A 26470-nucleotide genomic window follows, 5' to 3' on the forward strand; every position below is an offset into this window, starting at 1 on the left:
ATGGATGATTTAGCTCTCCTCGACCTGCTGGAGTGCCCTGTGTGCTTTGAGAAGCTCGACGCCACAGCCAAGGTGCTCCCCTGCCAGCACACGTTCTGCAAGCCCTGTCTGCAGAGGATCCTGAAATCCCAGAAGGAGCTCAGGTGCCCCGAGTGCAGGACCCTGGTGCTCTGCAGCATCGAGCAGCTGCCCTCCAACCTGCTTCTCATTCGCCTCCTGGATGGCGTCAGGTGTGGACAGAACGTGGCCAGGTTTGGCTCCATGCAGAGGACGGGGCTCCTGTCGTCCCCTGCCTCCATCAGGAGAGTTCCCAGGGGGCTGCAACTCCATCAGCACCGGCTGGCGACCAATCCCAGGCTCCTCATGGAAGGGGTAAGGAGAGTCCACGTTCTTTACTGTGTCTGTGAGCATAGACAGGTTCCTTCCCGTGTGCCAAGAGCTATGAAACTTCCCTGTTAGCAGCCCTGCAGAAATGTTTGAAGTGAGGGAGATCAGTTTGCAAATCTGGTGGCTGTGTCCTTTGATATTTGACTGTTTCAGGGGCAGCACTGAACTGATTGCATTGCCTCCCAGGCTGACACAAAGCCAGGCTGCCCTTCTGACAAAACCTTCACAGAGCTGTTTTCCCCAGGGATTTTCAGGTGCTTCCTGACTTCTGGGGGGCATTTGAGGCACCTTGACTTCAGGGCAATATACTGATTTGTGAGTGATAGCAATTAAATCAGTAATTGCAAAGCTGTAACTGTTAGAGGTGGAGAAAGGTATTTCCCATCACTGCACCTCAGTTTCCCCAGCACTGAAAAGGAAGGAGCGTGTCTAGTGATGCTTGTGTCTCTGGCACAGTACTTTGAGGTTCACTACTGAAAAGCATTAAACTTGACTTACTAACTGTATCTAGGGAGGTTTTTAAGTTGTTTCTGTCATTTTCTTCAACAGTACAAGAGCTTTTCTTAACTAATAAGGACATGATACTAGAGCTGTTCGAGGAGGTTGGCTCAGACAGAATGTGGGGTAGAGACTGAGATGTGGCTTTACCTCTCCTGCTCTGTATTCCTGGGTTCCCACTTCTCCCACCTGAACTATTCTTCTATGCAGCATCCCTACAAACCTTTCCATAACATTCAAAAGCTGTGACTGTTAAATCTCAGGGCATTTTCAGAATTGCAGAGCTGTAAATGTCAATGCAGACGTAGGGCAGGTTTCCCCATTTGTGCACTGTCGTGGTTCATGTGCGTGCTTGGCTGTGGAGTGTGGAGAACCCCTGTGTCCCATGGGTGCAAACTGGTGTGTTGTCCCAGGGAATCTCTGTGGTGTTAGTAAGTCATCCCAGGTGGATCACACATCAAAACCAGACACAGAGGCATGGGATGGTTTGGGTTGGGAAGGACTTTAAGAACATCCAGTTCCACCCCTTCCACAGGCAGGGACACCTTCCACTGGACCAGGTTGCTCAAGCCCTGTCCAGCCCCTCTCTGGTTTTCCACTGGAAAAGCAGCACTGGGACACATCAGGGAGACCCCTTGCCATGAACCGGCTCTGCAGGGAGTGAGGATTGCTGGCGTGTTCGTGTGAGGTTGAACCCTCAGACAGCAACAGCTCTCTCACCCATTTCACCTTCCCTTTACCAGTTCTCAGGACAGGCAGGAACTTGTTGCTGATGCTGTGTAATGGCAGCGCCCACCAGTCTGAGCTCCCAAAAGCATTTTAAGACCAAACTTCTGGGAAGTTCTTCCCTGTGAGGGTGCTGAGGCGCTGGCACAGGGTGCCCAGAGAAGCTGTGGCTGCCCCATCCCTGGCAGTGCTTAAGGCCAGGTTGGACACAGGGGCTTGGAGCAAGCTGCTCCAGTGGAAGGGGTCCCTGCCCATAGCAGGGGTTGGAGCTGGAGGAGCCTTAAGGTCCCTTCAACCCATCCCTGCTGTGGTTCTATGAATCGGCAGAGCTGCTGCACGCTGGGTGAGGGCTGTGGCTGCATGTGGCTCCTGCAGTACCAAGATAGCCTCCGATTTCAGGTGCTCTGTGGTGAAGCGATACAGAAACGCGTTACACTGAAACACTCTCAGCCTTAATTGGTTAATTAATTAGAAAACACCCTGGAATCCTCGGCTGCAAGGGGAAGAATGCAACGTGTTAGTCACAGGTTGGTTTGGTGGTTTTAAATCCCTGCAGACGGGAGCAGACGTTACTTGTGGTGCTCCAGTGGGATGCTGCTGCATGCAGACCCTCTTCAAAACTGGTACTTGGTGACAGCAAGAGCTGGGACTCCTTTGGACAGGGCAGTGATGAGGGTGACTTGTGTCCTGCACCATGGAGTGCTGGAGATGGGGTATTCATCTGAAGTGGTTGGGGTGAGCGGTGGCAGAGCAGGTGCTTTTGTCAGGAATCTCGGTGGGAACAGCTATTGGGAGCCTGCTGCAGCACAGCTGATCCCACAAAGCTGTTTTCCTGGCTGCGCTTAAGTGCAGCATTCATTTGCAACTACAGTGCAAGGTGCTCACCAAAGAGACTGTCCCTGTCTCGCAGCCTGCTAATTACTGCTAATGCTATACAGCACTTCATGCTACAAAGCAAGGAGAATTAAGGTGCACCATGCTGCACTGCAGCCAGATATGCCATCCAAAGCAGGACGCAGGAGGTGTTTTGTTTTTACCAAAGAAGCTGTTCTATAAATAAACTTCCTTTACTCCATGGAGCTGAGAAAATCTCAAGTTTGATCGAAGTTCCTCTGCTCAGCAAAGGTGTTTCCTTGCCAACTCTTTGCTCTTCACCATGTGAGCATCCATGAAGGCCAAAAACTGAAATAAATCCCCTCATCACCAAGCAAGCCAAGATCTCATACCATTCTGAGAGGTAAGCGTGAGCCAGCTGCCCCAGAGCTGCTGAATTAGCAGCAATTCAATACCTGGGTTTCAGTCAGGGATTTCACAGAGCCAGTCCTCAGAAAACAGGCAATATTACAGTTACACCCCATCCCAAACTCCTTCTCAGTTGCTAGCACTTAAATCACTTCTGAATTCACTTCCTACTTGCTGACCCAAGGTGGGCACAGCCTGGGTTTGTGCCCATGGGCCCATGTGTACGTCTCTGTACCCAGAATGTGCCTCTGTAGAAACCTACAGTGCTGCACTGCGACCGCTGGCACTGCCCAGTACCTGCTGCCAGGACACCTGTCCAGGCTTTAGGATCTCTAGCATCTATGCAGAGAAGCCAAGACTTTGGGTTTTCAGGATCTCCTCATAATAAACTGTCTGGAATTATAAGAATAAAAGGATTTGCTGGGAGGTGAATGCGTAAATAATCTACGCTGAAGCCTTTGAACTCTTAGGAACCGCCCCTGGCGTGTGCCAGATGTGGCTACGTCTTGTGCTGAAGCATCCTTCTTATCTGGCTTCAGCCCCAGTGTCAGCTAAACACAGCCCTGCCGCTGCTGAGAGAACAGGCTCCTGTGTGCTGAGCTGTACATGAAACTCCCGTAGTCCCTGAGGAGCAGCAGGCCTAAACTGTACCGTACACACAGCAAAAATCACCCAGGCCACTGAACAGCTATTTGGATGATGAACTTTGTCATGCAACAAATACAGGGCAGTGAGCCAGAGGAGAAAATCTGCGGGTATGACAGCTTGCCTTTGGAAAACACAGACCACACAGATCTAACTGTGACTTTGGCTATTTTCTCTGCATGAACTGAGCGCTGTAACACCCCCCTCCAGCATATCATGGGAGATAGACAGATAACACCTCTATTGAGATAAAAATACACCACACTCCAACGTCGCCACCTTCACACGGATGTCTATACATAGCGCTTGTGTCTTGGTATTTTCTTCTCCTCCAGAAACATCACCAGCTCCTTTCTGAATTTGACAGACAGGACTCGGATTACTGGATCTTTTGGAAACCTTATTCAAAGCAACCTTCACGTTTGCTTTGAAGGATGCACTCACTGTGCAAGCCACCCTCCACACCCCCAAAAACACCCAACAGTTCCTGTGCAGTCACAGTAATGACCTCATCACGCGTGTCATACCATCTTGGGATGGACACACGTTAAACCGACGTCACAAACCCGGGACTCAGCACAGGAGCATTGGCACAGGATACCATCATGTGCCTTTTTTGTCCCTTGCATGTAGTTTCAGCACTTTTATCTACATCAGAGAGTGAAGTCACCCCCATACAGATTGCCTGGTGATACACACCCCAAAAGCTTGTGTGCAACAGCAACAGGTTCACGAGCACAGAAGCAGGAGGCTTTGCAGTAGCTGTAAGCGCTGCTGCAGGCATGGGGAAGGGTTGGTGTCACACACAGCAGGTGACACACCTGGACACTCGTTCGATGCCGCAGGGACCTCCAGGCCAGCCCCAGGAGGCAGCTTCCCTGGGTTCACACCATTAGGTACCGAGCTGCAGACACAGGAAGTGTTTTAACTTGTTACCAGGGCAGGGAGTCAGGCTCAGGTGCGGGTCAGAATAGAGCAGCAGGGCTCCACAGCACGCTCGCCTGCTGAGCATCGTGATCAGCCAGGAGGATGCAAGCCGGAGTCCTCCTCTCCCTGCAGGTTCCCATCTGGCCCCAGGTCTGTGAAGCTGGTCATTGGCCTAAGCTTGTAATTGGCCCCTCTGGAGGGAAGGGAAGAGGAGCAGACACCTTCATGAGCAGCACTGCCAGTACACCAGGGCTGGAGCTAAGAGGTGTCCTGAGAGCTGAGGCTGGACCGTGGCAGGGAGAAGGCCCATTCACTGCTGCCATCTAAACCTTGTTTTGCTCTGCTTTACTGCATCCTGGGAAAACTACAGCACGTGCACTTAAATACTGCACTTTGTTCTGCTGTTACTGATCCTCAGGGATCCAAACTCCATTCAGCACCAATGTGTGCAAGGACCTGGGAAAATTAATAAAAATACATGAGCTTTGTTTTTAAGCAAACCTTTTCCCTAGGAGCTTGTAAGTGGACATTTGAGCTGACCCTGACTTGGGGAACCTCCATTTTTCTTTGTTGCCAGGATGGGAGACAATGGCTTAGGATGCTGATTTTGACAGACAGGCTTGTGTCCTTTATCAATCTGACCTCTTTGAGAGGGTTCCCTTTGCGCCATCAACAACTGATGGGCCCAGAGCTTCCCACTGGCTTTGCAGTGTCCAGCCCCAGGTCTGGGCAAGACGAGGACACCCAAGGCCAGGCAGGCAGAGTCCTCCCGATCCATCCTCCATCGTTTGATGCTCATTTACTATGGTGATGGCATGGATGGGAGGCAGCAGCTCAGGGAGATGCCTGTCACTGACCAGGCACTTCCCTGCAACCATGTGAAAAGTGAGCCCTGGGTTGCTGGGCAATCGGGAGGCACAGGGCAGCTTTGAGCACAGGCCCCCTGTGCAGGCCGGCTGCCAGGGGATGGCCACCACCATCCCTCGTCCCCTCCTGCCACCAGCCCCACCGGTGGGCAGGGCACCAGGACGTGGCTGTACCTGTGGGCCAGGCCTGGCAGTGCTGCCTTTACCGGCAAAGGGAGGGCACCAGCCAGCAGGGAGAGGGCTCGGAGCAGCAGGAGCAGGGAGCGGGATGCAGGTTTCCTCCCTGCACAGTAAACAGCCACTTCTGAGAACCGCGGTGCTGAGGCAGGGCATCATGACCGGGCACGCCAAGGGCTGACACAGTTTGTTTTCCATGCAGCCTAAAACCATGACACACAACTTAACCACTGCCCGAGATTGCTGACTGCAGCAGAGACACAAACATCTGATAGCAGCAGCAATGAGTGCAAGAGGCGTGAAGAGGTTTCGTGCAGACACTGCACCTCCAGCACGCTGGTCCCCAGCAGCACCGACTGTGCCTGGCGCCAGCAGCACTGGCTGTGCCAGCCTCCCTCCTGCCTCACACAACAGCTCCCAGGCCCATCCCTGCTCTGCCCATGCCGGCACCGAGGAGCACGTGCCTACAAGGCAAAGCCAGCTCTGGTCCTGCTCCTGCCTTGTGTGCACCTCGGCCCATCTCCTGCCCACACAGATCTCTCTCGTGGTTTCACACAGGCAAAGTAGAGCCTGATCCAACGCTGTCCATCTCAGGCCACAGGGATGCTACTGACAGGCAATGGGGCTGAGCACCTGCAGTGCTGCCCCAGCCATTGCTGGTGCAGCACCCGCTCGGCCTCTCCATGGCAGAAGCTGCTCTGTATTCCCTTTGTTCTTCCCATTTTCCAGTTCATCTCTGCAGTGCGAAGCCAGAACCCCAGCAGGCGAGGATGGGAAGAGCCCTACGCCTCGGTGCGGTGGTGTTTCAGACGGGTGCTGGGTAGCAGATGGGCTGAGTGCTCCGGTCACCGCTGCCACCGCCCCTGTGCAGAGGTGGCAGCACAGAAACCAGCCCCAGCAGTCCCAGTGACAGACTCCAGTACCTGCCCCTGCTGACCCCTTCGGTTGCCTTCCATCTCCCTGGTGTGTAAATCACACCCGCTTACAGCGGCCACTGAAGTCTTTGCCCAGCTAAACCTGTACAGTTTGCCTCTCCAGCTCCCCCTTGGTGCTGGCTCACGGTGCAGGGCAGCCACCAGCTTTAGCCAGGACAGCACTGGCCTTGGGTCCCAGTGAACCCAAGCTGGAATTGGGTGAGCTCCAGTACTGACATGAGCAGGAGGGGCCTGACGCTGTTCTCCCTGATGCACACAGTCTGCTTGTGCTTGGAAGATGGGAGCAAACCTCCTCAGGGGAGAAATAATGCAGAAACCACCCAACTGACTGAACCTTTCGAATATAATTATATGAAGAGCTTGAAATGACAAGATCACTTTTGATGGTTTTGTTCTCTGTGACAAGGCTGAAGTTATCTCCTCTGCTGAAAAGCAGAAAAACAGAATTGTAATGGAAATTGATTTACATTCAAATAGCTCTTTTCATCCGACTGGATCCTAAAGAGCCCTGAAATTGTGCTACTGGAACACACAAAGAAGACTATGTGGGGCTCATTCATCCCACCAAAGTGTGGGCAGTCCAGGATGCTGAAGGCAGTTTGCAGGAAGTTAGTAATCAAATCAGGCAGCTGTTATCGACTGAAAACCAGCGTGCCCTTTGGTGTCAGTGTGCAGGTAACAGCCAGTTCTCCATTCGTGATGTGTAAATCACTGCTCCTCGGGAGCGTGGCCTGGGCTGTGCTCTCAGATCTGTCTGGGGTCACTGTATGCCACCCTGGGACACCTCTAGTGCTCACTTGTGATCTTGGGCCATGAAGCATGCCCTCACCTATCGCATACCACCTCTTAGAGCAGTGTGATGGAGTTCAGAGGCTCCACAAGATCCAATTCAACATGTTTCCCTGAGGAGCAAGTCCTGGCGAATCCAGCCCTCCCCTATGCCAGTCCCCTCCAACCAACAGCAGCCCAGTTCCAAACAGCTCCAAAGTGAAAAGTAATCAAAACCCACTTGCAAACTGAACCCACAGTACCTGCTAGGAGAAAAACAAGCTGGAAGGCATCCAGGACCGGATTCCTCTTCTTCCTGGCACCATCCTAGAAATAAACAGTTGCTCTCAGGGAGGCTGTTTTGTGCTACAGGAGTCGTGTATGTACAGGAATATCGCTGCCTCTGCACAGCACGGGGTTTAGCTCCTACACAAATAGCGCAGCGCCGGGGGTGGGAGGCGAGGGCAGAGCTCGTGCAGAGCACGGGGTGCACCAGCTCCCACCAGGGCCCTGCGCCGGGGGCAGCCGGGGCTCTCCTGCCTCTCACAGCTCCCCTGCAGGGTCCTGGGTCCGCTGTGAAGGGGCAGCCCCTGAGGGGCCGTGGCTCCGGGGCTCCACAGATGCCCTGCACCAGAGCTCAGGTCTCGGGCTGCATCCCTGCCCATGGGGCGACACCCGCGAAACCCAGACCAGCATCAGGCCCTCGGCACCCACTGCAAAGATGTGGAGCTGCTGGGAGAGGAGGCCACATGCTCGGGATGGCTCTGCCTTCAGGCCACAGCGGAGAGCGGCTCCAGGACATTCCCTGTGCGGAGTTATGAAAATGAGGGCTGGGAAACCACCGGCTGCAGATTCAAACCTGTCCAAGGCCATTCCCGTTCATGTGCCAGCTGCTCCTCAGCCCCATGGGTCTGTCTGCACCGCTGGAGTCAGCAGGGTGCTACTGAGGGTTGGGGGGCGCAGTCCAGCACTGGGTTGGGCAGTGAGGCAGGAACAGGGATGCCCGGAGCAGGCAGCACTCCTGGAGCTTGCTCCTGCCACCCTCCCTTTGGCATGTTGTAAATCAGAAGGAAGCAATCCTGGACATCAACAGCTATTCCAAAGATTAATTTGTCACTCATCCCATGCAATCATCAAGGTAGTCATGGACATGAGAGAAGTCAGAGCATCTGGGAAGCAGGAGGATCCCATCTGATGTCATCAGCTGTATCTGTCTGAAGCTGTTTGAGATGAGCCTTGCTGGTGGACTGAATGAACCCCACATGCAGGGACATTGACAGCCTCGTGCTCAGCCCGGGGTAGCACAGACAGCAGCTCGGTCTGGTCACACGGGCAGCATCACCACGAGGCTGTGCTGCTCCTCAGGGTGGTGTCAGATGGAGGCCCCTGGGACAAGGGTGAGGGTCTCACAGCCTCCATCAGAGATAGTTCCACTCCACTGCACCCCCCAGCTTTGCTTTCCTCCTTCCTTGACAGCTCCCCATGTCTGTGCCAGGTGCCCCCCTCCCCAGCCAGCCTCACACACGTCTTTCTCTTCTTTTAAATACCAGCACTATGAGTGTGTGGTCTTACATTAATCTGCTGCCAATAATGAGGAAGTTATAACTAGCTCATTTAGGATAATTATAGTGTGCGTTTCTCCCAGCTATGAGGGATGCTTTGAATCGCTTCCTCACACACATGTACATATTTTTAATTTGCTTTGTTTTGTACAGAGGGAGACTCAGATGTCTTGGATGGCTGCCCTTGCACAGCTGATGCCAGACGCCAAAAATAGCAAAGCATCAAATCCTGCTCCCTTATGGGCCTCAAAGCACTAGGAATGGGGGCAAGGCATTGAGGGGCATCTGCCACAGCCAGCATTACTACTGCAGCTGCAGTACTGCATGGCAAGACTGGGAAAGAAAGCCTTCTCCATTCACTCTGATGTTCTATCTCTGTATTGCTGCCTCTCTTTTACTGGGCAGCAAATATCCTAAGCTGATTTTGAAAATCTGTTTTTTTTCACAAAGCTTCCCATAGTGTTTTCCCAATGGAACATAATGGCAGGCACTGGCCCCACAGCTCGGGAGCGCGCCAGGAACTGCAATATTTGGCTGAACATTTTGCTGCCACAACACCCTACTACATCAAATGCTGCTTTTGGATTAACAAAAAGCAACTGGCGATGCTAACGGGAGGAAACTCCATCAAAACAAACCTGGTCCCTCCTCAGCCCGCGCGCAGGAGAGCCGCTCCCTCTGCCTGCAGGGAGCTACCTCCAGGCACACCTTGTCCTTATCGCAGGGCTTAATTAGCACCACAGTTTCTGCCATTGCAATTAACCCACTTTACATAAAGCCAAGCAGATGCCTTGCAGAGGATCCTGCCCGTTCACGAGTGGACAGAAACCAGCCCATCCTGAGAACGAATTCAGGTTCGAGCTGCACCCGTGGCTGCCCGCGCTCTAGCACCAGCGATAAGGCGCGAGCTCAGGTGCCCATGAGATGCCTGCTCAGCCCGGGCGCTGCTGCTGGGACTCTGATGCTTTTCTGTGCCTTTCCTGCACTCTGTGCACACGTTACACAACTGTGACCCTGATGCACGTCTTTTGGAAGGCTTCATCTGGAAGATGCATTTTGTGCAGGGCCTGTGAAGCAGAAAAGCACCCAGTGCAGTGCAAACCACATGGGTTGCTCCATGTGGGCAGATAAAGGCTTGGTTTACATCCTAAATAAAGCTGGTAACTTAATGGGATATTTTGGGCTCAGTATCTGAACATACAAACAAAATCAGTACAAAAAGGCAACAGACCTTGGAAAAAAACTGACTTGGGCCCTGAAAAATCACCTGAATTGAATGGTTAAGGGGTTTCTGAAGATCTTTAAAATATTCATTTCAAGTGAATTTTAGTTGGGTCCAAACCAAAGTGCTTTGCCTTGCTGTGGCTTTTAAAAATCCTTCCTCTCTTGGTTTAAATTACCCTGATTTTTGCTGTTAAGAGCATATTAAAATATTAGAGGCCCAAGTACAGGGAGATGCTGAACCCATCCCTGCAGTACAGGAGCTCTGGTGGAGAGGGAGCGGTGGCGGTCAAGGACCACCGACAGTACATGAAGGACCACAGCAGTGTTAGCTACCTGCAGAGTGTTCGAACTTACCAGCAAGCCCCAAAAGACCCATATTCTGAAGGATTTTTGGATGCTAAAGAAGCGAGTAACATCAATATGAACTGTTCTTCACTGAGATCCAAAGTTTCACACAAATTTCAATGAGCGAATCCAAGTGCTCTATAAAATGAGGGGTGAGCTGATATCAATGGTCACTGCAAGCTCCAGGAAACAGCAACGGGAAAGAAAACCAGGCTTATAGGGAAACCTGAAAACAGAAGGGGCTGAGATTTGAAAGGGCATGGAAGAGGGAGGAAAGGGTTAGAAAGGAGGTGAAGGAGTGAAGATTGTGACCAAGGTCAGAGGAAGACACACAGGGATGAGCTTTGGCCAGCCCTAATGTCACAAACTTCCCTACCCTGGGGAAACCCCAGAAACCTGGGTTTCCACTCTCTATTCCAGCCTGCCCTCCTGTCTCATCTGTTCTCTTGCTGAAGAAAGAATATTCCAGACTCTCAGCACCCCCATGGCTTGCTCACCTTTCCCAGTCAGTAGCAGGCATGCATTTCATTTCAGAGTTTCTCTTATTTTTAATATATTTCCATAACTCGTTCTTGGTGCCTTTTATGTTCTGCCTGATTTTGCTGTGGAGCCGTTCTCTCACCATCCCATCTGTTTGTGCTTCTCCTTCACAAGCCCTGTGTTTGCTGTTTGCACGAGCCCCGTTTGTTTTCTGGTGGCTCCTGAGGCAATCAAAGCTCTCCTGGGCTCCTTGTCCTTGTTTAACACCAGGGACTCTCTCACTGTCTTTCCAAAGGAGAGCCGGTGCTCCTACAATCCCATTCCCACAGCCTGTTTTCCCTCTGGGAAGGTGCGTACGTCCAAGCGAGCACCGGCAGTGGGAGTTCAGAGACTCACAAGATGGGTTGGGTTGGAAGGGACCTTAAAGCTTACCCAGCTCCATTCCCTTTCTTTTCCAGCAATGTACTTTCAGTGTCACGAAGCCAAATGTTTCCTATAAGCAGAAACTAACAGGCAAAGGGAGTTAATTAGAACTAAGCATTAAACTAATTGTTTCCTGTTTCAAAAGCTTTGAAGTAAACACAGTACATCCAATTGATACAATTTTTCTCTCCTTGGTTCCTTTTCTGTACCAAGCATCAGTGTTTGGCAGTGCTAGAAAATGTTTCCTTCCCAAAACCTAAATTTCCATGGAAAATTCAGTCTTTTCCACGCTTCAGGAAAACAAAAGCTGGGTTTCTCTCTTCCCCCTTCCTGACCTCCCAGAAGTGGCTGATGGGGGTGAACTCTGCAGAAATCCTGCCTCAGCCCTGGCCACTGACACAGGTGGATTTGGGCAGAAAAAGGCAGGAAAAGCCAGTGTGTCACTGGTACAATGGCTCCATTCCCATGGGGCTGACAGGCTGTTGGTGGTGATGGCTGGGAAAACAGAGCAGGGTCCTACTCATAAGCCCTCAGCACTTGGCAGTACGTACAAAACTCCGTGTTTTGCCCACGGGAAGACTGGTTTAAGGCTTTAACTGTTTCTTAATATTCTAAAACAAGTTCAGCCTGCTTTTCATCTTGATACAAATTTAGCATAAGTATTTTGCAGCTTGTCTTCATTAGAAAAAGACATCAAGAAAGGATGTGGGTAGTTAATCCCAAGAAATGCATGCTGAAGACTTAGACCTCTACATTTTCCCCAGTAATTAGGGATGCTTTTGGGAGTTCTGTCTGTGTTCAGCATTGGATGAGCTCAAGGGCTGTTTCCCACCCCGCAGGTCCCGCGAGCCAAGGCGCTGTACACGTACCGAGGGCACAACCCTGGAGAGCTGCGGTTCAACAAGGGGGACATCATCGTGCTGCTCCGGCAGCTGGACGAGAACTGGTACCTGGGGGAGGTGAACGGCATCAGCGGCGTGTTCCCGGCCAGCTCCGTGCAGGTGATCAAGCACCTGCCCCTGCCTGTGCCCCTCAGCAGGGCGCTGGGCAGCTTTGACACCAGGGGCAAGGACAGGACCGAAAACAAGGAGAGCCTGACCCTGCACAAGGTAACAGCAGCATCCAGGGCTGGGCTGGGGTCTTGCGTAAGCTGTAGGGTGTCCTACCCACCCCACCTCTGCAGGAGCTCCCTGTTGGATACCAGGCAGCTTCCCAGGCCCCCTCAGACCCTGCTGCAGCAGTTAATCCCCAGGGGCACAGGACCAGGACCAGGGATGCAGGTTCCCACCACAAGCAGTGGCTGCCCCCCCTTCCCACACTGCTGTGGGTGATGTGGAGCAGCTGATGGTGGCAGTCCCCTGTCAGGATCAAAACACTCCAAGCACTCCTCTAAAATGCACCTACTGACATAGGTAAAACTGCCTCCACGACTGGGGTACATCGTTTATGCAGCACACGTGCCTGTCCTCCTGTGGCACACGTTAACAGAGCAATACCTGAGCTTGCACTGTGTTCCCCTTTGTTCCCCAGAGGTTACAGAGCTGTTGACTCTGTTAAAGGACACGCTCTGAGTAACTGCACGTCCCAAAGCCAGCTGTCCCTGCAGTGCCAGACAAGGCAAGGCACAGCAGGACAGAAAGCACTGCCCAAAGGCATCAGCATCCTCACAGAGAAGTGACCTCCTTCTCCATCACACTGCTGCTGTGTGCTCCTCGTTCTCACGGATGGGAAGAGGAGGCAGGAGAGGAAGGCTGTGGGATGGGTGTCCCAGGGGGTCAGAGCTGGATGTGGAGTGGCTATAACAGGAGCTGGGAGTCAGCTGTGGTTGCTAAGGGGAGGAAAGAAGGGAAAAGCATCAGTTAGGAGCAGCATCACACCCACCAGCGGCTCTGTGAAATGTGGGTGCTCAGCCTCCTGGTGAGGAGCACAGAAGCCAGGCAGGCAGCAGCACTCCCTGCCATGAGGATTCACTGACTGGCAGGAGGCACCTTCCTCAGTTTTCTGCCACCTGCACTGGTTTGGGTTTCACTCCATTTGCCCTGGTTGCACAACTCACTCCTGGGTTTTGCACTGGGAGGTGTCGTGGTCTCTGCTCCCACAGCAGAGTTCACACATGGGGAGTTAACACACATCGAAAGCACGCAGATGCTTGTGGAGAGAGGCAGGAGCATCTTCTGATCCCCCAGCTCTGTGCAGCCATTGGCTGTTACCATCTGAAATGACACAGGTTGGGGCAGTTACCAGTAACTCCCTTCCACAGTATCCTCAAGGCAGTGCCAGTGCCAGGTCCTCCACTATTCAGACACACAAATGAAACCAAAGAGTTCCTTACCTTACTGCAGCAGTAATACACAATACCCGTGAGTTCAGATGGAGACTGTGCACGTGTCCTGCATGGGGGTGAGTGGTTTGGAGCCTTCTCTGAGCCCTCAGCCTTGAAGTCCATAAAACTGGAGCAGAAAAATGCACATTAGTTCAAAAGGGAGAAAACCATAAATTCTCTTTACTTCCCCTCCCCAGGCAGGATCCTTCACAAGATGAAATGGAAACGTCTTAAAAGTTAACAAGATTTAACTCTTCTGGGGTGCTCAGAAATGTCTTTCCAAAGAGATCTAGCTGTCAGTCAATACAAACTAGCAGCTTTCCTCTGGAATATTCCAGATACCTGCACCCCAGCACCGCCAGGTTATTTCAGCTCCTGAAACAGAGACCTGAGCTGCTCAGCATGGCAGCAATTGCCCCAGTGCTTACACAGGGGTTTTCTCTCAGTGTATAGCTAAAATGCCATTTGCATCATTAGTTCTGTGTGTGGCAATTACAGAGGCATTTCCACAAGATGGAAAACCTCCAGCGAGTCAAAAGCTTTTCATGTCCTCACCCTCAGACCTGTGTCCAAGGCCCCGATCCAGCCACGCTCACACCTTTAAATTAAACCCAAGCTTGAGCATTGTGCTGAGTAAGGCCAGAGGAGCTGGCGGCTCAGAGCGCATCTGCACGGGCTCCGAGCAAGCTGCTCTAGTGGGAGGTGTCCCTGCCCATGGCAGGGGTTGGAGCTGGGTGAGCTTTAAGGTCCCTTCCAACCCAAACCACCCTGTGATGCTGTGAAAGCCACGCTGAGCAGAGGACGTGACACGCTGTTTGATGCTGCTGCTCTCTGGAAAGGCAGGACAAGCCCCCCACTGCTGTGCTGGTGCCAGGCTCTGCTGGTCCCAGTGCCCCAGCCTGCCCCAGCGCCAGCTCAGCGCAGCACAGGCGGCATTCCTGGCGCTAATTGTATTCCTGCAGTTTGGCGTGAGATGCAGGGTGTAAGTGGCACCAACAAGAATTCCTAGAAATAAAATTAATACTTGTAATCATCATAATTACAGCAAGCCCTTCTCGGTGCTGTTTTATAAAGGAACACAAGTAAAAGATCCTATTTGAAGAGCTAATATATTTTGTAAAATGTCTTTTCATTTACTGAAATCATTTTAGCTTCAGTAATTACTCATTTAAGCCTGGCGTTAACAGAAGTAAGTTAGTTACGGTAAAGGCACCAAGGAATTAGAAATTAATTATGGAGAAGGCAAGGGCAGGTCTGTTTGGGGAGATGCAAGGCTTGTCTTGGCTTTGACACTTGGCTTGACATTTATTGCATCTCCTGGTGATTAGAGAAGGCAGGAAAAAGTTTCCTGTTCAGCCTAAAGTTTAACTGCATATAGAGCTGACAGCATCGCCATCTCACATGTGTACACACGCACACACTCAGGCTTAAAGCTTGCTTTCAGGAGTGAGGAGAAGGGAAACGCAACAACAAGCCCCGCTTTAAAACACAGCCACTTGAAGCCTCCTGCACCTCCCCTGCTGAGAGCCAGCGCTGCTGGTCCTGGGCCTGTTGCCCCACACGAGTGGGTGAGAATCTCCATGTTTTGCAATTCGTTGGTGTCAGCAGTAAATCAGGATTAATTCCTCTGGCAGCCATCGTGGTACAAACACTGTCACCACATGCCCTCTGCTATTAATACTGCCTCATCAGCAGTTTCCAACAAGTACTGTTTGAACACTGCCTGTATGCAAACTTCCCTCATTAAGCCCAATCCCCAACAAGCCAGGCCTTTTCCAACAGCAGCAGGATCAAGCCACCAATATTGAGGCCTACAGAGATGTCACTGGGTGGATCTAATGCTGCCAGGAAAGCCATTGGTGCTCATCAGCTGCCGGGCTCCACATCCTGGCAGGCACAGGGAAGATGTGCCCAAACATCCCTTCTAAGTTCGAGTTCAATGTATGGTAGCACTGCTGGAGAGCAGCCAGCTCTCTTTGCACCCCAGCAAGCCAAAGGCTGTCCGCAGAGTGCCAGGAGAGCACTCGGCCTCGTAATGTGTTGGCTAAGCAACAACTTTGTAAAACAATTTTAATCTGCTGTCAGCTTTGCAGCAGTGATTTTGCATCTGGGCTTTGTCCCTGAAGACAATGAGGGAAAAGGCTGAGGCACGTGTTGGTAAAGAGCACCTGTAACATCATCTGAAATCTGCTGCCACGTAGGAAAAGGGAGGAAAATGGGAAAACTGAGAATCCAAGGCGTGACTTGTGAAACGTGCCGTCATCTCTCGCTTTGTCTCTTCCAGCCAAACACCACTGCAAGGCAGCTCCTGCAGACCAGCAAAAGCCACTGGTCCCCCCAGTTTAAGTGCACGTCCCTGCGAACGGCGTCTCCCAAAGCCAAGGGCGCGGATTCTCCAGCATTCCCCAAGGTGCCCGACTCCCGGCGGAAGAGCCTGCGGCAGTTCTCCATCACCACCGCCCTCAACACCCTCAACCGCATGGTCCACTCGCCCGAGCGGCAGGCGCTGGAGATCAGCTCCCCTGTGCTCATCAGCTCCAGCAACCCCACCGTGGCCACCCAGAGCAGCGAGAAAGCGGAGCTTCCCTACAGCACCCCCATCCAGGTAAGGAACCGGCGGCAGGAGTCCAAAGTGCAAATCCTGGGTAGAAACACGATGCACAGCTGATGGCTGGAAAAGCTAAAGCACAAATGCTCAGACAAAGCACCACGCTGCCAGCGCCAGTTAGAGCTGTCATCCACGTCAGGCTGCTGGGATATTTTCCTCTCCTTTTGAATTGGAAAGGTCTGTGAGAGCTCAGGGGAATTCACCAAAAGAGAAATGAAGCTATCAGAGTAACTGAACATGGATAAAGCGCATCCTCCATCCCGATTCCTGCGCTCCTGCAGTGAGCCCCACGGGCAAGGGGGTGAGAGCAGAGAGTTTCTCTTACCAAATGCAATAGCTTTCATTTCAGAAAGTGCTGCCAGCCTGCGGGGGGAGCAGCCGGGAGCCGTGCCCTGAGCCAGGCCTCTGCCTGCAGCTGCACAGCACCTGAGGAACAGCTTCTGCCAGGGGAGGACAATTACCAGAGCCCTTCCCAGGCTCCAGTTTGAACCTGGGACCATGCTCAAAGAAGCCAGGTTTGGGTCAGAGATAATAAATGTAGACTGACCTTTACTTTAGGAGGCAAAAGAGTCTCAATTCCTTCTTCGCGCTCTGACTAAAGATCTCAATAGAGAATCTTCGCACATCATCTGAGATGGGAGGAAAAAAGGGTTTGTTTAGATTTATATGACATCTTTCATATTCAAGGTTGCTCTAACATTTTATAAAGCAATAAGCCAGCCCCTGGCAGTTCAGTGTCTGTGCAATAAAACCCAGCAGGCGTTTTGTACTTAGCAATAGCCTGCAAAGAGCCTTGGATGTTAGATCCTGTTTTATGTGAGAGGAAATGAAGCCTTACAATAGAACCATAATTCAATTGCAATGGTATCATGTCTCACAAACCCAATATAATTTTACCAGAAATGTCTCAGTGTGAACTATTGTCAACAGCAGAAGCAATAGAGGGAACACATTAACACTTTGCCTTTGAAGGGCTGGAATCTCCTTTCCTCTGAACAAGTTTTGCTCCTGGAGGGTCACAGCAGGATCCATGTTGTTCATGGGGCCACACAGGGTGCAGCTTCCCCTTCTTCCACCTCTGGGTTTGGGTTATGATGACAGACTGCAGAGCTGAGCTGATGCCTTCCCCAAGCCCCGCTGAGCACTGCCAGCCTGGACTGTGCTGGCCACATCCCGCTGAGGTCACTTGTCCCTTTTCCTAGTATAAATCAGACAGAAAAGCCTCAGGGATGAATCTGTGGATAAGGCAGCTGCGTGATCAGAACAAAGATGCAGGACTGATGAGTAGTGGGAGAGAGGGGAACTGATGCTGATCCCAAGGGCTGGTTTACCTGGCTCAGCAGCTTCAGAGGAAGTTCAGCTTCAGCAGCAAGCGCTGAGACTCTGGGAAAACAGCAGCACATCTCCAAAAGTGTGGTTGCTCCATGCAGTTAACTGTATATACACCACACCACCTGGAAGGAAAAGGTCTGTGTTTCCTCTAGTTTAAAATACTGCAGGTAAGACAGAAGACTGGAAGTAAAGAACAGTTGTGTGCCTGCTGCCAGCGCTGAAAACTCAGCCCAGAGTACAAGTATCAAACTGGTATTAGAAACAGTAAAGAAGAGAGTGGGTTGAAATGCATCCTTAATCGATGTGATTCCATGTGATTCCCTTGTAATTTAAAAACAAATCCACACATTTTGAGTGGATGTTCATTGTTTTCCTTGGGGTGGGAGTCAAAAGAGAGGGAATTTTCCAGTACCTTGTAGTTATTACATGAGACTTGCCCTAGACTGTGAGACCACAGACATTTGAGGGGGACCAAGGGGATCTTTTGTATCCCTCAAACAATGAAGTGTCCTTTGGTGCAACCCTTTGCTGCTCATTGAAGGGGGCTGATAAACCTGGCGCCTGCATCCAGTGCATTGGGCTTTCCTAGATAATAAATAAGCTACCCTTGCAGGACCCAGCTGTCAGGAGCACCAAGAGCACCGCCAGCCCTGTGATGGAATGCAGATCTCCCTCCCCATGAGGCATCTCACAAACCTCCCGACAGGGAACTCTTGGTGTCAGCAGAGTACAGAGGAGCCGAGGTGGAAATCCCCTTGGTGACAATCTAGACAGGGAGATGGAGCAAGAGAGGGATTTTAGGAGAGGCAGGAAATAAACTCCTTTGTACTTGTAAGGGATTGCAAGGTACTCACAAGAGATCAGCACAAGGGAATGCTGAAATCAGCCACACGTGCCTGGAAAATCATTCAGTCTTTTTTCCTCTCTGTTGAAAATACAAACCCAGCTTTGATGCAGGCTCTGGAAGGATCGCTGCTTCCATGCAGAGGGGTAATAGAAAGATGGAAAACATGAAGCTTTCCACTCAGAAGTGGACATTTCTCCACAGTTCACCAGGATAAACAGCAATAGGTTGTTATTTTGTTCCAGTGCAAGGAAAAACCCTCCAAATCCCCAAATTTCAAAGGTTTTGATTATGAAGTTTACTAAAACACAACTGTAATTTCCAATCAGCTTCATTTATGTGAGAGCCTGCTCTGCCCCTGCCTGGGCTAGAAAAGGAGGGCCACAGAGCTGGTTTGAAGCTGAGCTCCAGCTCTGGAGACAGACTTACAGCTGCTGGGGTTTAATTCATGTAACTCACCGGAGAGCAGCAGCGCCGGTGAGTCACTCACGCTCTGCCCCGGTCCTTGCTAAGCCAGCGCGCCAGCTCCGTGTCACAGCTGTGACCACTAGAAATTAGATTGGAAATGAAGGAGAGATTAAAGCCCTGACAACCTCCTCATGAAAGGTGCTGTGGTCTTTGCTGGCGAGCAGCGCTGCCAGCCACATCCCAGCCCAGTAACCTTCCCTGCCCTGACATTCCCCAGGGATGCTGCTCTGCCTTGCTGGGAACTTCGCTTTCACATCCCAGCAGCAGCCACAGCGCAACACGGCTGATGCCTCCCAGCATTCCAATGGGGGTGGGCGGCTGGCTCACAACGGCTCACCCTGGGGTTCCTTTTTGTGCTTTAGAAGGGACAGATCAGCCCTGGAGAGGCTCCAAAGCAGAGCAAGGCAATGCAGACCCACAGGGCATTACAGCCACGGCTCCAGCCCTCCGGGGGGAGGGACCACCTCTGGATGTGTCCTTGTTCCCACTGACCTTCCACCTCACTGCTGGGCATCCAGCGGCCAGCCAGGACAGGTCAAAGAGTTCTATTTTCCCTTGCCATTTGAAGGGCAGCCGGGCTTTGATGGGAATGGGAAGACTCCAGTTCTCATTGGAAGGCCTTGCACCCTGACTGGTATGTATGTTTGCAACCAGCAAGGGAAATACTTCCTTTCAAGCACACCATCACTGAAACAGATAACCCCCCTGTACTGCGAGTCTCCTGGCCAAGAGGGAAGATACCAACACATGGTCCAGATGTGGCCCCAACAGGGGAAAAGCACAGAGGAGACACTTAAACCTCCACATACTGAGGTGATCACCTTTGACAGCAGAAACGGAGCTGAGGTTCCTCCCCAGAGCATGAACCCCTACAGGAGGGCAGAGGGGGCATCATGGTACTGGTACCTCCCTGTGGATGCAGGGTGATGGTGGGAAAGGGTCACCCAAAACCAAACCAAGCCAGGCAAGGAGCCTCTGCCTGTGTTCTCACACTGCTGCTCTTCCTGGCACAGCCAGAGCTCCGTGTACACACGGGGCTATGGAGCAACTTGGGGCGCCACAGACGTACTAAAGAGCTTTAATAACAGTTATTAAAAGATCACTGGGCGAGGACTGTATTATTTGGGGTTTAGACAATGCCAGTACTCCCAGCTAGAGCTACATAAATAACAAGTGAAACAGCAGCCATTATAGCAGTCCTCACCTGGCAGACAGGATGCTCTCCTCCTCGTCAGCAAAGTCTGGGCTTGAAATGCTGTTTCTCCAAATTCCCTTTCTTTCCTGGAGCAGGCACCAGGATTTTGTTGAATGCTCCAAACTCTTCTTTCTCCTCAAACAGCTTTTCTGAAGGGCGGATGAAGCCTCTCAGACGCTTTTAGCTGCTCTCCCAGTGGCTAAAGTCAGTTCATATTCAGATTAACATTTGTTTTCTTTGCTTTCCTTCTCCCTGTAGGTCAGCGCATCCTACTACCCTGCGCCAGGATCGCTGGGGCACTCAGCAGCCATCGTCACTCTTCCCCACCTGCAGCACCACGTATCAGCTTACATGTACGTACAGAAACCCATACCCCTTGGGGAGGGTGTCATGTAATTTTCTGTCCCTTCACCTCAGGCTTATCCAGCCCCAGGCTCTTGGGAGCTGGGAGGTAAAGGCAGAGCAGGGCACAGCTCCCGTGCACTTGGATCCAATGCAGATCCGTGTAGGTATGTGCTCGGCGGGTCTAGGCAGGGGCTCACAGAGACTTAGTATCAAGGTTGAATTGTTCTATTCCCAGCTGGTGAACTGTCCTTGCACCTCACTACCTCACTTTGGTATTTATAGATATACATAGTCCTGCCTATTAGTCAAGAGTACATTTTAGATGTTTTAAATATAAAGAAACAAGTTACTGCTGAAGTGCCTCCAGGTATTTCTTTCGAAGCAGGTCAGTGGTGTTTTGGATGATCCAATCTTTTAAAACTTTCCCAGAGTTGAAATCTGCAGCTGATGTATTGCAGTGATTTGTTTTCCCCTAGATAAGATTCATCAGCCTGGCACTGTAGTGAGCTGCCTAATGACAACAGCACAGCAACACGCTGCCTACATGGCAATTAGCACCTCCGCAGTATCGAGCTCGACCTCTGGAAGCACAAGTACATGAGTGATAGCTGCAATGTGTGCCACGCTCGTGATGTTTGCTATGTCCATGCATTAGCATAGGGCACCCAAGACTACCACACACCCCTGATCGTGAGCACAGGCAAACTCCTCCTGAAGATAATTTGCAGAGTGAGGATCCTGTTAAAGTGCCCAACCAGCTGCCTCTTCGGCACAGCTCCTTCGCCAGCCCTGCAATAGCAAACCAGCATCTGCATGTCCTGCCCCTCAAGACGACTCCTGTATGAAGTGATAAACCTGCACAATCAGAACTCCCTTAGCTGAACCTCGCCTGGCCTCTGCAACTCAAATCACCATCCAGAGACAGGCGGTTCAGGGCAAACTTTCACATGGTTGTCCTGAACAACACCCAGAGAAAAACCTTTCAAAAGTCACCGGGCAGCCCTTGCCTAAACGAACCCTAGCCCGTGGTTTCTGTTTTCTAGATGCTATCTGGTAATGGCTGCATTGGTCCGTAACTCATTAATGTTTGGGAGCAGATCACACTCCCCTTGAAAACAAAAACCAAACCTACAGTGCAATGGAATGTGTTGCACTGGAGACAGCTTAAAGTTCCTGAAAGACCAACACTGGGAGAGTTCTGAAAAATATGTCATTTTCTTGTGCTCGTGGTTTGCTGTGGAGAGCAAAGCTTCATCCCCTGCTCTAGCCCCAGGATCACAACAGAGAGCTCCAGAGGGGATCTCAAATGAATTTCCAGCCCAGTGTCCTTGCTAGCCTGAAGAGGAGCCATGTGCCTCTTCCTTTGCCCACTTTGTCCTCAAAGCCCTGGTGGCAGCAGCTGAAGCCCCAGCATTAGACTATTCTGCTCCCAGGAGGAGGAGGAAGAAAGCGAGGAAGATGGGGTTAACACGCAGGTAGCTGCATGAGCAGTGCTCCTGCTGCGCCTCACACCTCCAGATGATGCTCAAGGCAAGCAGATGCAAGGCCCCTGGCTCACCACCTGCTTCAAAGGCCGAATGTATTCTCGATGCTGTCACTGGACACAGCATCCATCCTACCTGCACTCTTTCATGCTGTCTTGCCTTAGGACAAGTGCACATGAGACCTTGATCAGTATTTTCACTGTGTGAGCTGGGGAGCAGCAGCTCTGTCCTCCATAACACTTGTCGCCCATGGCTGGCTTGGCTGGCCCTTGGGACACAAAGCACTGATGGGCTCTGCTTTGTTCTCCATTCCTGTTGGCCCTTCTCTTATTCACACCCCCTTTGGCCTGAAGTCCGGGGCAGATTCTTCCCTGCAAGCTCTCTCCACAATGAGGCAGCACCCAGGCAGTTGGTGGGGTCTGGCTGCAGAGGCTTCCATAGCACAGTTAAACCCAGAGCCTTGGGATGTGCTCCAGCATCCTCCTCCCTCACCTTGTCTCCTCAGGTGCGTGGCTCTCCATTCCTATGCGGCTCATGGGCCGGATGAGCTGGAGCTGCAGAAGGGAGAAGGGGTCCGTGTCTTCGGGAAGGACCATGATGGATGGCTGCGGGGCATGTCCCTGGTCACCGGGAGAGCAGGCATCTTCCCCAGCAACTACGTCGCTCCCCTCTTCAGGTCTGGCTTTTCCTACATGATACAAGAACATGTGGAGGGGAGTGGGTAACACGCAGGATTTGGGGTTTTCTTGTTCCCCCACAGAAATCCCCGCAGCCCTAATGGGAGCCGGGACTCCCCTCTGGGCGGGATGGCTCCCAGCAGCTCTCACCTCTTTAGTTCCTCCGTGTCCCAACTCAGCTGCACCAGGTGGGAATCTCATCCCTCCAGCAGCCAGGGCCATGGCAGGGGGTCCAGCAGCATTCCCTCTGGGGCCACACGGTCGGGATGAGGGAACAGCACAACAGCAGCCTTCATCCACTTGTCTGTAACCTGGGATGTCGACAGAGGCAGCAGCAGCTTCTCCCATCACTGTGCAGTTCAGTCCAGGAGCTCTGGCAGAGGTGACACACCGGCACTGATGAGTTAGTGTGGGAGCCAGGATGGACAGCAGCATGTCTGTGCTTGGACTCGCCTTTATTCCTTCTGGTTCATTCCAGTCTTTCTTTTTTCCTGCCAGGAGAGAAACCACATATTGCAGGTTCTTTTAGAGTCAAAATACTGTGTTCAGAACTGGCATTTAAGGACTGGACGCCACTGACCTCACCAAACAAGCATGCATTATGAACAGCGATAATTAAAATACACTGTTTAGGAGAAGGGCAAAAACTTGCCTGTGCCCCCAGTTCCCCTGAGACACGCTCAGGCCAGGCAGAGAAACAAGGAACAGTCAGTTCAGAGCAGAGATCCCAGTGCTGCTCTAAACCCAGCTCTGCCCCCTGCACCCTCCCCATGCTCGGGAGCACCAGGGATCAATCTCCACCTCCTCAGCTCATCTTTTCACCATCAAGCTTCCAATAACAACACAGCCCCACCTCACCGAGAACAGCACCAATAAATAATGGAGAGCAGAGCCCCATCACCCTAAATAGCCTCATAAAGTATCCCAACCACAACGCTGGGTTTGGAGCTGCTATTCTACCCTTCTTAGGAAATGTCTTCATAATAGATTGATGCCTGAGTTACTTGATGAATCACTGCTCAGTTATCAAACCATAAATCATTCCTCCACCCCCAAAAAGGTGAAGAATCATCAGAGGGATGTTTTCTCCTTCCCTAAGGAGCTCACAGGAGGATTTCACTGTGGCCCACTCACTCTCTCAAGGAATCCGGAGCGGTGTTTGGCCTTGTGCTGATGGGGAAGGCTGCAGGGTTTGGGCAGTTTAGTGGCTTCAGGTGAAAACGTGATGGTGATTTCCCTAGGGAAGGCAGGAGGAATTGCTGCCTCTGGCAGCACTGCTGTAGGTGCTGCTCAGCTCATAGAGGGATGGTGATGGGGTAGCGGTAAGGGCAGGAGGTTTGGGCCAAGCACAAAGGCAGGGCTGGTGTCTGGAGGCCCCTTTTGAAATGCCATGGGGTTTGTGTAATGAGTCCAAACCCTGCATGGGAATAACTCTTGTAAACGAGGTGCAGAAAGATGAAAGCCCTCATTCTAATGGAACCAGAAACCTGGTCCACAGCGCTCCCCAGCAGAGCCCCGGCCCGGGGCAGCGCAGGCACGTCAGAGCCCCCGGGATCGCTGCTGGGCAAACCCTGAGCGCCGCACGAGCTCACCCCTGCCCCTTCTCGCACAGGAAGCCGAACCTCTCCGACTCGAAGATGCCTTCGCTCTACGCCGCGTGGACGCTCTCGACCTCCTCGCTGTCCTCGCAGGGCAGCGCCCCCGAGCACGGCCCCCGCCAGAGCCGGCCGCTGAAGCCGGCGCTGCTGCCCCTGCCCCTGCCCGTGCCCGTGCCTGTGCCCTCGCCCGGGCGGAGCGCGGCGGCCCCGGGATCGGCACCGCTGCGGCGCGGCCGCGGCAGCGCCAGGAAGAGTAAGTGCCGGGAGGGGGGCTGGAGGGAGGACCCCGTGTCCGGTCCTTACCTGCTCCTCGCAGCGCTGCCCACAGCGGGTCCTCAGCTCGGGAGCCGGGCGCGAACGACCAAGCACATGGTGCTAGGGCTCTGCAGCCCGTGGTCAGGGTGAGCGCACTTCAGTGTGTGCACAGAGCGTGCCTGCAGGCCAGGAGAAGCTCTCAGAAACCAGATCGCTCCCGTCCAGGAGAATTAGTGGCATAAGTTGTTGTGCCAGTACAAGGGGATTGAGGGCTCTGGGTTGCTGTCCTTGCCAGAGCCCAGCGGTGGCTGCATCCCTAGGAGAGTCTGTGGACGCAGACACTGCTGCTGCACATGGAGTTACTGCATACACTGGGCGCGTGGTGATCCCTGGGAGCTACAACCCCGCAGCATCCCTATGGAGGGGGCTGTTGGTGCAGGGCTGTAACCACTGCTCACTTCTGCCTCCGTGCTTTGTCTGTGCCATGCTCAGTCCTGCTGATTCCTTTCCAACGGGTTCTTGCTCCCCAGACGGATCCCTGCAGAGGCCGGGGCAGGCGGGGACCCCTGTCCACCTTGCCGGCTCCCTCCGGCGTCCTCTCACCACGGTGCTGCGGCCTCAGCAGATTCAGCTCTACCCGCACCTCAGCCCCGCGCCGCACAGCATCCCCGCCGAGACAGGAGCGAGGACAAACTTCTCCCACGACGCGTCCCCGGTGCTCGTGGTCAGAGGAGGGGAGAGCAGAGCCCCCTCCGTGTGCAGCTCCCTGGTCCTGGATGCCAAAGACCCCCCGGCAAAGAGCGAGGCAGCCCCAAAGCCGCCCGCTTCAGCCCCGCCGTCCATCCTGGTGAAGCCTGAATCCTCCCGCAACAGCGCCGAGAAGGTAGGGCCAGTGGGCACTGCAGCTCCAGGAATGTGGGAACCCCAGATCCCACCAGGGCTGCCCATTCCCAACAGGTTTTCTACTGAGAGAAACCACTGGGATTGGTACCTACGTTAAGAAATGGGGTATTTGTGTTGCTGATGCTGCTGACCAGGTTAAGCCCTTTAGAAAGGCAAGATGCTGCAGAGCCCCTGCATGTAAACTCACATTGTCATGATCAAATCTTGAGACTATTCTGAGGTCTTAAATCAGGCAGGAATCCCACCGAGGTCCCTAACAGTTTGGGGGTGAATGAGCAAATGCCACAGACCTGGGTGCTAGACCTCACATCAAGCTGGTCTCTACAGAGCTGCCCTCATCTTCCCCACATTGCTTTGGCTGAGCCATTTGGAAGGGAAAGTTCTTTCCCCTCCGGTGGCTAGAGGGCAATTTCATAAAGGTAAAAGTCATTCTGCAACCTGCCCTCGCAGCAGCTTTCCCTTCCCGTGGCACCCAAAGGGCAAACTGCTCCTCAAGGCCCTGAAAGCCCAACCGAGCCCCCAGGAGAGCATCACTAGATGGAGACGGCCCCCGGGAAAGAGCCCCCCTGGCTCCCAGGGTGGATCACAGCGAGGGGGTGCGCGGCTGCTTTTCCCACGGTGACTCAGGTCTCTTCTCATTGCAGCAAGTGAAGACGGTGAGGTTCCAGAACCACAGCCCGCCGCCGCCCAAGCGGCACAGCCTGCAGCCGTCCCCGAGCCTGCCCCGCGCCAGGACGGAGCCGCTGCCCGAGCCCGTGCCGCTGGAGGCCGGGCTGGCGGGCCCCGAGCTGGCCGTGTTCTACTCGCCCAGGCCCAGCGCCAGCCCCCTGCCGCAGCGCCGGGCGCTGCACCCCAAGGCGCTGTCGCTGGACCTCTCGGGGCAGCTCACGTTCCCCATCAGGAAGAGCTACAGCGTGTCCACCAACTGAGGGCGACCCCGCTCTGCCTCCCTCACACGCCTGCGCCCGTCCCAGCGCTGCGAGGGGCGAGCAGCCCGGACCCGCAGCATCCTGCTGCCGCCGCAGGTACCCCCAGCGTCTCCCACCACCAGCACCCTCAGCACCCCCCGCTCTGGGGCTGCTCCCGAGGGAGCGGGACGGGACAGGACAACCTCTGGTCCCCCATGGGAGAGCCCTGTCCTGGCCCTGCCGAGGCGGGTTTGTGGCACCCACAAGACTGATGCTCCCTGGCGCCCTGTGAGGCTACCGACAGCAGCAGAGGAGGAGCGGGAGG

At 53.0% G+C, this 26470-nt stretch overlaps 1 protein-coding gene across 1 annotated transcript; it reads left to right on the forward strand.

Annotated features, from left to right (window-relative positions):
• SH3RF2 (SH3 domain containing ring finger 2) lies at positions 1 to 26263 on the forward strand. Its single transcript, XM_061343964.1, has 8 exons — positions 1 to 372; positions 12045 to 12314; positions 15813 to 16133; positions 20234 to 20328; positions 22310 to 22480; positions 24094 to 24332; positions 24865 to 25217; positions 25882 to 26263. The coding sequence occupies exons 1-8, from the start codon at positions 1 to 3 to the stop codon at positions 26164 to 26166; spliced, it is 2106 nt and encodes a 701-aa protein (XP_061199948.1). The 3' UTR covers positions 26167 to 26263.
• Positions 26264 to 26470: the final 207 nt, after the last annotated feature.

This window comes from Neopsephotus bourkii, unplaced genomic scaffold (genome assembly GCF_033783945.1).
Source record: "Neopsephotus bourkii isolate Nb327-2 ecotype Australia unplaced genomic scaffold, CSIRO-AGI_Nbou_v1 NB_1846, whole genome shotgun sequence".
NCBI classification, from domain to species: Eukaryota; Metazoa; Chordata; class Aves; order Psittaciformes; family Psittacidae; genus Neopsephotus; species Neopsephotus bourkii.